The sequence below is a fragment of the Dipodomys ordii genome, unplaced genomic scaffold, assembly GCF_000151885.1.
Source record: "Dipodomys ordii isolate 6190 unplaced genomic scaffold, Dord_2.0 Scaffold21, whole genome shotgun sequence".
Taxonomy (NCBI): Eukaryota; Metazoa; Chordata; class Mammalia; order Rodentia; family Heteromyidae; genus Dipodomys; species Dipodomys ordii.
This window is the reverse complement of record NW_012267237.1, coordinates 1,095,989-1,106,412: the sequence shown is the minus strand read 5'-3', so window position 1 is coordinate 1,106,412 and position 10,424 is coordinate 1,095,989. Positions and strand designations below refer to the sequence as shown.

Here is a 10,424-nt window from a genome sequence, read left to right as displayed (position 1 = left end):
TGAGTGTGGACAGCGGGGACCAAGCCTGCGTGACCATCAAGTCAGTCAGTGAGTGTGGACAGCGGGGGTCAAGCCTGCGTGACCATCGAGTCAGTGAGTGAGTGTGGACAGCGGGGGTCAAGCCTGCGTGACCATCGAGTCAGTCAGTGAGTGTGGACAGCGGGGACCAAGCCTGCGTGACCATCGAGTCAGTCAGTGTTGCTGTGATGGCCAGAGCCGGGGGTGGGGGGTAGGGGTTTCGGGGTTGGGGGGGCTGAAGCAGGGGGAGAAATGAGCCCTGGCCTGGCTCCATGAGGGCTTCTGTCCTCCCGCCACACTGGACTGCATGGCCCTGCGGGCTCGGCGCCCCTTCCCCGGCAGGGTTCCAGCCTGGGTGCGGCCACTCACAGCCACTCCAGGCTCTGTTCTCGGCTCCCCTCCCCCCAGCATGTTTGTCCCGAGTGGACGTGGCAGCCGCGTTGAGTGCCCAGGAGTAGGGAGGGGCGTGGGCTCTGCCGCTGCCCCGGGCCACATGCGCCGAGCCCAAGGCTCCTGAGACTGGGCCCTGAGTGGGCTCGTGGCTCCCGTACCAGAGCAGGAAAGCCAGGCCTGCCAAATCTGGGGTCTGGTGAAGGTGGCGCCGCGGCTCTGAGATGGCGCCTGGGCACCGTGGGGAAGCGGCAGGTGTGACCAACAGCTTCCTTCCCAGAAACCCCATCCTTCCCTCAGGACTGACGGTGCAGTCCGGGTCCTGATCCAGCCTTCCTCCGTTCTCTCTTGACCTCTCTTTCTTTCTTGCTTTTGTGTGGTGCTGGACTGGAACCCAGGGCCTCGCTCATTCTGAGGCAGTGCTGTTCCCTGCGCTGTGTCTCCTCCCCTTCTTCTGCGGAGGTGGGGCCTGGCTGCTGCCGGGGATGCCTTGCGTTTGTGACTCATGGGATCATCCAGCCTTAGTCTCCAGGTGACTGGAACTAAGACACACAGCACCATCTTTGGGGTCACCAATGTTGAGCAGCTAGCTTCGGTGTCGGACACCATGAAGGGTGAGGCTGTGAAAGGCGAGACTTGTGCAGCCGGGCGGGTGGACATTTGAGAAGCAGGCCGTGTGAGGCGTGATCGCCTCGGCCGGGGCTGAGGCCGGGCCCCTCCAGCCCAGGGAAGGCAGGACACCCTGGCCAGGCCTCGGACTGCTTTCTGGGCTGGCCCGTGGGGGACAGGACAGGGCGCTGGGCCCCACATCTGGGTGCAGGACCCACTCACAAGTGCGTCCAGCCAGAGTTGCTTCCAGCAACAGGGCCTGTGGGTGCCGCGATCCTCCACAGCCCCGCCACCTCTCTCCCCTTGCAGGAGCTCAGGGGCGGGGGGCCCGCAGGACCTCTGCACCTCTCAGAGGACCAGGGAATGTGTCACACCTCCAAAATTAACACAGTTAAAATCAGTCCAGTGGAGGGTCCCCAAAACGGAACTGAGCAGTACTGGAGCGTGGGAGGAAGGTCCGCAGCACCCCGGGATGGCACTCCAGGGGCAGAAGGAACGGTGTGAACTCTGCCCCAGTTAGTAAGTTAGCAATTCTGAAATCACGCTGCATGTGTTCCAGAGCTGAACAAGCAAACAAACACATTATGGGTAATCAGAACCAGCTACATAATTTGTGGGGCCCTGTGCAAATGAGAACGCAGGGCCCTTGCTCGAGCTCGTGGGGCACCAGGATGAGCAGCAGCACTGCACGGCCCTCCTGAGCACCGGGCAGGCCCACGGGCCGTGGGTGAGGCACAGGGGAAGGCTGACACCAGGCCCCAGGCCCAGCTTCGCTGCTCGGCTTGGATGGCTCACAAGTGTGGATGACTGAATGTGCAGGGTGGAATTAGACACACATGGTGGTGGTGTAGATCGAGTCTCCCCACCCCCAAAGGCCCCAAATAGAGACATCTCAGGAGCCGCGGGCACACTCAGCTTGCAATCTATCCTATTTATTATTATTATTATCATCTGTAAGGAGCTGTGCCAGGGCTCTCAGCGCATCAGCTTCTGAGCACGCTGCATCTCGCAGGCTGCGGCTTCTAACATCACTCTCCTGACAGGCAGCACAGCCCCCTGGCAGAACTGAGGCAGGGAACGGCTCTGCCCGGAACTCCTCGTGGGCTATACATACAGCAGGGCTCCTAGCGGAGGTCCTAAAGGATACAGACGGCCTGAAGGACATGGGAGGCCAGACCTGAACCCACTGGGCAAAAGAATAAACTACAGCAATGAACACATCCAGCTACTAAGGCTAGACGTCAGGACTTAACTAGGTGGGTGGGAGGTGGCTGGTAAATGGATGAATTGTAATAGGTAGGTGATTGATAGATGGTATAGACAATAGATGACGCTGAGATAGACAGATAGATAGATAGATAGACAGACAGACAAGTAGACAGGCAGGGAGGGAGGAGGGACTGTGAATGCTGGTCCTCTCAGCGTTCCCATCACAGGTGCTAAAGGGGAGGCGGTAGCCACGTGTGGCCACTCTACAAATCACACAGTAACAATGGCGTGGGGCAGAATCGAGGCTCTGAGTTCAAACCCCAGTACCACACACACCCATGGGAAGTAGGATGTAAGAATGGAAGGAGCAAGGGCTGGGAAGGTGGCTCAGTGGTAGAGTGCTTGCCTTGCAATGCCTGAGGCCCTGGGTTCGATTCCTCAGCACCACATAAGCAAAAAGAAAAAAGCCAGAAGTGGCGCCGTGGCTCAAGTGGTAGAGCGCTAGCCTTGAGCTGAAGAGCTGAGGGACAGCGCCCAGGCCCAGAGTTCAGGCCCCACGACCAGACCCCCCCCAAAAAAAAGAGTGGAAGGAAGAGGGGAGCGGTGAGGAGGCGGGGAGGCCCCTGCCGGGCGTCTTGGCAGGTCAGGCACAGCCCACTGCCCCTGGGCGGAGCGTGAGGAGGGGCCCTGGAACACTGCCCAAGCCTGACCTGCACCACGTGCTTCCCGCGTGTTGCCGCCGTCCTCTCACGTGTTGGAGGAGGCGCCACCCTCAGCACCTGCCCTACACAGGTGCTAATGGATGGCAGCGTGGCCCAGACTGCAGGTGGGACCAGGGGACGGATGCGTGGCGGTGTGGCTGGGCTGCGGGACCAGGGGACGGATGGGCGGCAGTGTGGCCCGGGCTGCGGGACCAGGGGACAGATGGGCGGCATGGCTGGGCTGCGGGACCAGGGGACGGATGAGTGGCAGCGTGGCCCGGGCTGCAGGCAGGACCAGGGGACGGATGCACGGCAGTGTGTCTTGGGCTGCAGGCAGGACCAGGGGACAGATGGGCGGCAGTGTGTCCTGGGCTGGGGGCAGGACCAGGGACATGAACAGGGCTTTCAGGGCTGTCAGCAGAGCCGCTCTGGCACCCTGTCCTGACTTTGAGCTCTGCATTGTGGTTGTGTCAGATGTTGGCTTTGGCAGAAGCTGGATGCTAATACACGGGCATTCTTTGTACAGTGCGCAACATTCCTGTAAGTCTGGTATCCGTTCAAGTGGATGACCAAAATGTGAAACAATCCAAACAGGACAGCGCCTGTTCAAAAGCCATTTGGGCCAGGCGCTGCGGCTCACACCTGTAACCCACGCTGCCTGGGAGGCTAAGATCTGAAGGTTCAGAGTCACAGGGAAAGATGGTGAGACTCCTCCCCAGTGAACCACTAACAAGGCTTGAGGTGGTGCTGTGGATCAAGTGCTGGCCTTGAGCGCCCGCCAGCACTCTGGCTTGAACCCAGGGCCTGGGCACTGTCCCTTAGCTTTTGGCTCAAGGCACACTCACACACTTGCACACACCCAGAGTAATTTGAGAGATTTACTCCACTGAAGTGAAATGGTGTCCCCCTTTCAGGACAAGTTCTGGAACCTCAGAGAACACTTTGCTTGGAAATCGGGTCTCTGAAGATGTGTCAGTTAAGATGGCTGGAATGAACCCTAACCAAGAAGAGCACTGTCCTGAGGGCTCAGGCCCCGTGGAGATGTGGCTCGCGGTTCCCTGGCTCTGCAGTTCTCTGAGACTTCTTGTCACCTGTGGGTCTTCAGTGCGTGGGGGTGTTAAAACCTGTATTTGATGAGGTTGTTCGGTTTCCCTTTTCATTTTTTTGCCAGTCCTGGGGCTTGAACTCAGGGCTTTAGCTTATTGCTCAAGGCTGCCTCTCACAGTGGAGATAAGTCTCACAATCTTTTCCTGTGAATCTGAACCCTCAGATCTCAGCCTCCCAAGTAGCTAGGATTACAGGCACGAGCCACCAGCTCCTGTTAAGATTTCTTTATGTGTTTGTGGGTTCCAGTTTGTTCTCAGATGCGTAGTTTGCTTTAATTTCTCGTACTCCCTGGCTTATCTTCTGTTCCCCTTAGCAGCATCTTCTGAAGAAAATTTTAATGAAGTCCAACTTATTTATTCTTTCCTGGAGTGTAGTTGAACATAAATAGCCATCTCCATCTCCCTTTCATGTTACCTCCCAGGAGACTGGTACTTTTCCTTTTGTGTGTTAGGGTCTCTGATCCATTTTGAGTCAATTTCTGTGAAGGCTTCCCCGCCCAGCCAGTGAGCCTCATCAATGGGATCGACAGAGCACTTATCTGATGCGGACCTGACATTAACAGACCCAGGCTCTTCTCTGAAGTAATTGTTTTTTATTTGTCCTGTCTGCCGATGGTGGCCAGAGCCTGTTTCTTCAAATTCCACCCTGGAACCTCATTTGACTTCATGACACATGATTCTTTCCCTCTCTAGCCAAAGTTCAGTCTTCATCAGAGTTGATTCACTCTTAATTCTAAGAGAGAATCCCAGTCAGCTACTTGGAGGAGAGATAGATGACTGACAGATTTGACTGAGTAGTACTGGGGGATTGAACTCAGGGCCTGGAGCTTGCTGAGCCACATCCCTGGTTCTTGATAGGATTCGGCACTGTTTGCCAGTGCTCCAGTCTCTGCTTCCCCGATGCGGGACGTACAGGGTGTACTGCCGGCCTGGTCTGGAGGAGAGCCTTCTAGCGTCACGTCCCATGGTCAGCCTGGAACACAGCTGCTCTCAGTTGCTGCTTCCTCTGGAGCCTGGTGCTGACCTCTCGGAGCCTGGGTATCCCCAACACTGAGCTCAGGGCCTGGTCTTGGGGGACACAGCACAGTCCATCTTTGCTTGCTTTCAGCCAGAAAATAGGTCCCGGGTCACGTGACCCTCTGAGAAACATGATGCCGGCTTTTTACACATCTTTAACATCATCTTAGTCTTCTGAAGTGAGATGTAGAAGTATTACTTCCTTTAAAAAATTTTTAAAAGTATTACTTCCTTTTACCAACTGGTTTAAAAAAATAAATGCAAGCCAGGCACCAGTGGCTCATGCCTGTAATCCTAGCTACTCAGGAGGCTGAGATCTGTGGATCACGGTTCAAAGCCAGCCCAGGCAGGAAACTCCGTGAGACTCTTATCTCCAATAAACCACCAGAAAACTGGAAGTGGTGCTGTGGCTCAAGTGGTAGAGCATTAGCCTTGAGCTGAAGAGCTGAGGGACAGCACTCAGGCCGAGTTCAAGCCCCATGACTGACAACAACAACAAAAAAAAGATATGAATACAAAAACCAGTCATTAAACTGAGTGGCAGTTTTACAATGAACTATTTTGTTGGGGGAAAAGCTTGAGCTCAGGGCTTGTGCACTGCCTCAACTTTTTTTTCCCCTCAAGGCTGGTGCTCTACCACTTGAGCCACAACTCTACTTCTGGGTGTTTGGTGGTGAGGTGCAGATAAGAGTCTAGGACCTTTCTGCCTGGGCTGGCTACCTGTGTAGCTAGGAGTACAGGCAATAGGTTACTAGGAATTTTGATGGAAGTTGATGGGCTTGCCAATCTCCTACACTGAAATCTGCTTTTGATGAAAGAAACATTCCCCTCGCATGATGTGACTGCTTCTACTCATGCCCTGGAACAGCTGTCAGCTGACCAACTTCCTTTACCTCTCCTCCCTCTAACCACAGGAGTTTATGTTCAGAACATTTCTCTTATCAATATGGCATCCCAAAGGCTCTAGGGACAAGGGGCAGGAAAGCACAGGACCTCACTGGATGAGACACAAGCTCAGAGATAAAATCAGGAAGGTCAAGATGTCAGATGCATTATAGTCTTTTTAAAAGTAGAATATAGTTTTTGTTGGGTGGTTGTACAAAGGGGGTTCGATTGTGCAAGGCAGGTTATGAGTACAATGCATCTTGATCACTGTCAACCCTTCTAACACTGTAGACTCCCTGGAAGTGGTGCCAAGGCCTAGAGGATTGTCCTGGGGTTCCTCCCTCCAGAGTCTGGGACCTCCACCCCAGTGAACAGGAGGCCCTGGCCAGGCAGCCCTCCACTGGGGCAGCCCCTCCCCCAGGGACACCCTGTCTTCTCCATTCTGCATGTGTGGGTATGCCTCCCTGGAGCCCCTTCCTGAAGACTTGCTGGCCCAAGATACAGCCTCACATGCAGTGTCGGGTCCACGCCTCTGAGGTCCACGTGCCATACAATATGATGAGGCCCAGGCCTGGTCCACAAGACACAAATGGTGTGGGACCCACACTCAGTCCGTGGCCAGGGCAACATGTGTAAGACCACAGCAAGCTCAGCTCTCTGAAAAGGTGACTTTCATATTTCATCCTTTCACCTACCAGCTCAAACGGAAGCAAGGCAATCAGCTCACTTCTCATTTCTGTGGACCCAGAACTGAATTTGCACTCAAGAAAAACCTATTATTTTACCTCCTACATTTCTTTTCTGTTTACAGAAGACATTGAACACAACTGTTAACTTTTTACCAAAATTTATTTAACTTCCCCCCGCCCCCCAAAAAAGAAAAACCTCCTATTGTCCATATGTGCACAGCCCAAACCCCGGGGCCTGCTGTGGTCCCCTGCCTGGCATCGAGTCAGTCCCAGGAGCCCAGCCTGGCCCGGGGGCACACGGCAAGCCTGGCTCTTCGGATTGACATACATGCTGCTCCAAACCCTTCTCAATCTCCTACCTCTCATGCTCCTCTCAGCCACCATGCTGAAGACCATGACCAGAGACTGCGGCTGTGGTCCTCCTGGCACAGTTCTCTCTCCCGTCCCCACAAGCAACCTCATAATTACGGCACAATTATTGTTGGGTGGGGTCAGGCTGCATGATCTGAGCTGGGCCATTTATCTTTGTGTCTCAGACTTCGGGTGGAGGAGGGGATGGTCAGAGCCCTTTGCTTCCCCAGATGCACACTGGAGGGGCCCTATCCTGGAGGCCATGGTCCAAGCCACACCTGCTGGGTCTTCCAGTCTCTGTAGAAGCCATAGGGCCCTTGCTCTGGGCTAAAGGCCCCTCCCTGTCAGCTGACTGCACCCTCTCAGGGCGAGGTCTGAGTCCCATGCCCTCCAGGAGGCCAAGAACCCAGAATCCAGCTCTCATACGCATCTGTGAAGAGTCATGAACCCAGCCCCTGGTGACTTGCCTGTTTCTCCACCTGCATGGTGGCGTGGCCTGTAATCCTGCTGAGGCCACTTCATTCGTACTGACTGAACTGTTATTGAGCGGATCCCAGGTGAGGATACCATGTGGTGACGGCTCTTTATGAACTACCTGGTGCTGCTCCTCTTGGACCATCCCCTGGGCGGGGCAGCCTTCCTGAGACTCAGGAGCCCTGCTGCCTGAACACACCTGCAACCAGCTTGAGAGAAGGCCAGAGGGACTCTTGGGGGCCTGGCCCTCTCAACCTATGGTGGCTTTTCTTGGCTCGGGAAGGGCTCTGTGCCCTCGTTGGGGTCTCGAGGTGACAGCCAGAGCAGAGCTGGAACTCAGGGAAGGCAGGGGACATGGCCTAGCTGAATGGCCTCTCCCCGCCGGCCAGGGAGAGCTATTCCCCATGAGCTCTTCAGCCATCAGAAGCCGCTCAACTCCCCATGTGGCCTAGAGAAGATCAACTATCATTTGTTTAAGAAAAAATAGGTTTCTTGAGGCAATGATAAAGCCCCCAGCACTAAGCTGTACTCCTAACTCTGAGAGGCTGGCATGGCTTTATTTTTTTAAAAGATAATAACAAGGCTGTGTTCAATTTTCTTCCTGCAGAACTAGACCATCGAGGGGGGAACCCATGGCATCCACGCTGCACTGCTTGTACCAGTGGAACTAAGAAATCAAACCCCGGATGTCTGGAAGGCCACCAGCTCCAGTGCTCAACACCTCCCCCTCCCCATCTGACTGCAGCCCTCTGGGGAGGACACAGATGGCAGCCTCTGTCCTGCAGCACTGGCCTGGTGGGGGCCACCCACCCCCAAGGCTGTGCAGGGCACCTCAGAGGAGTAGATGGGCCCCGAGCCCCAAACAGGCAAAAGCTAAAGCCAACCCAGTTTGGATGCCATGTCCACAGGTCGGAGTCTCTGTAGAGTTTAAGTGAACAGGGTACAGCGCCACCTTTCTCTCCTGAAAGCCTGCAGTGCACCACGGCCAGCTGAGCCTGTCAGCAGGCCTGGCTGCTTCACCTGTTTTTCTATATTCTGGACAATCCACAAATGGTCTCCTTGGCCTGAGGACCCTCACATGATGGAAGTGATAGGCATTTGAGGTTAATTATCTGCGGATGAGCTCTGTGAGCCTAAATGTGAGAACCCCGTAACAAGTCTGGTGAGATTGTTAGTGGTGATGTCAGAGACATGGCACCATGGGTGGTTGGAGTGAGGCCAGGGTGAGCTCAGGAGGCTGAAGCCTGCACAGGGAACAGGACAAACAATTCTTGTTGCCTGAGCAGTCACAGCTACCTGACCTTGAATTGCACCCAGCTGTCCGGCACAGAGCCCGGTCCAGCTAATGCTGAACACAGGCCTCTAGGGACTGAGTGAACAGCCACTACCAGGCTGAGATTTGAAGGGAACAGAATTCAAGGAGCTCTTCTGGAGACCATGACCGCATCAGCAGCTGATGCTTTCCAGGGGGTTTCTGTGAAGATTCACGTTTGTTCCAGTCATCTTTCAAGTGCTGCCACATGCTGTTATGGCAGAGCCGCAGCTGCCCTCGGGGCCCCAGCTGGACATGGCCGCAGGCCTTCCTCCTGTGGGACTTGAAGTCCTGCCTGGGTCAGGTCAGTGCAGACCCCACACAAGCAGAGCGCCACCCGTGGCAGAACACCCGTAGCCTCTGCTCAACTCACAGGCGACTCCTCCCTCGGGGAACCATCCAGACAACAGACACGAGTGTTACCTGGCCAAGGGGCAGCAACCCAGTGGCAGGGACGCTGACCCTGACGCACTCAGCCCCCCTTAGGCTCCTGAGCAACTCGCAGTGTCCTGCTTAAGTCTGCAGGACTGGCTTTTGCCTGCACGGTGTTTGGGGCGGAGGCCCCTGCCTGGCAAGGTTGTCTAGCATTCACCCTTCACTCCCATTAGCCTGGGGATGATGCTGGGGCCTTTCGGGGTGCAAGAGACGAAGATGTACTCCTGCTGCGACGCCCAAAGGTTTAACAAGTCTGTTGGGTCCTGTGACCCCTAAAGATAAGGAGGCAGCAGGCCTCAGAAAGGGGCTGCAAAGCCACGGGGTACCATTTCATTCTCTCCGGCTGTTCTTCAAGCGCCCCGTCTGCCTGCGCCACCCCCCTCTCCTCCCCGCTTCCAGGCACATTCTCAGCTGAAACTGGGTTGTGGCCCCTTGGTCAGGCTCCGCTCGTGTCCAGGACGGCACGGCCTCGGCCGGCTTCCACCGTGCCTCCGCGGGCGTCCTGACTTTGAGGATGCTGGTGGCGGGAAACGCAGCAAGCACAGCGGCTCAGTATTGCGCAGGTCCTGACGGCTCCTCGGCCCTGCGCGCTCTGACTCAGGAACACTCCTCCCTCGGGCCACCCACGCGACAACGGGGCGTTCTCTACGCCATCCACACCGCCGCCAGCGCGGGTTTCAGTCGCGAGGCCCGCACCGGGCCTCCGAGCCTCTCAGCCGGGCCTCCGGGCCTCTCAGTCGGGCCTCCGGGCCTCTCAGTCGGGCCTCTCAGCCGGGCCTCCGGGCCTCTCAGCCGGGACCCCGGGCCTCTCAGTCGGGCCTCTCAGTCGGGCCTCCGAGCCTCTCAGCCGGGCCCCCGGGCCTCTCAGCCGGGCCTCTCAGCCTCCGGGCCCCCGGGCCTCTCAGCCAGGCCTCCGAGCCTCTCAGCCGGGCCTCTCAGCCTCCGAGCCTCTCAGCCTCCGGGCCTCTCAGCCAGGCCCCCGGGCCTCTCAGCCGGGCCCCCGGGCCTCTCAGCCGGGCCCCCGGGCCTCTCAGCCGGGGTGCGTCTGTGGCTGTCTTCACCCTTCCGGGCTTCTCCCAGGCTCGGCGGGACGCCAGGAGGCGCCTGCCTGCTCACCCCGGGGCGGGACATCCTCCCCGCCCAGCTCCGGTCGGCGGCAGCCAGCCGGGAACGGCGCCGTCGCGCGCCGCTGGGCATGTCGGGAGAGCGGCGCGGACCAGTGGCGTCA

General features: G+C 56.9%; 1 protein-coding gene across 1 annotated transcript in view; it reads left to right on the top strand.

Annotated features, from left to right (window-relative positions):
* Positions 1-8,977: 8,977 nt before the first annotated feature.
* Clptm1l (CLPTM1-like) overlaps positions 8,978-10,424 on the top strand; it is a 21,809-nt gene continuing 20,362 nt past the window's right edge. The window contains exons 1-2 of the mRNA XM_013013829.1: positions 8,978-9,065; positions 9,637-10,415. Of these exons, the coding sequence (XP_012869283.1) occupies positions 8,978-9,065; positions 9,637-10,415 (867 nt within the window). The remainder of the gene's footprint in view (positions 9,066-9,636; positions 10,416-10,424) is intronic.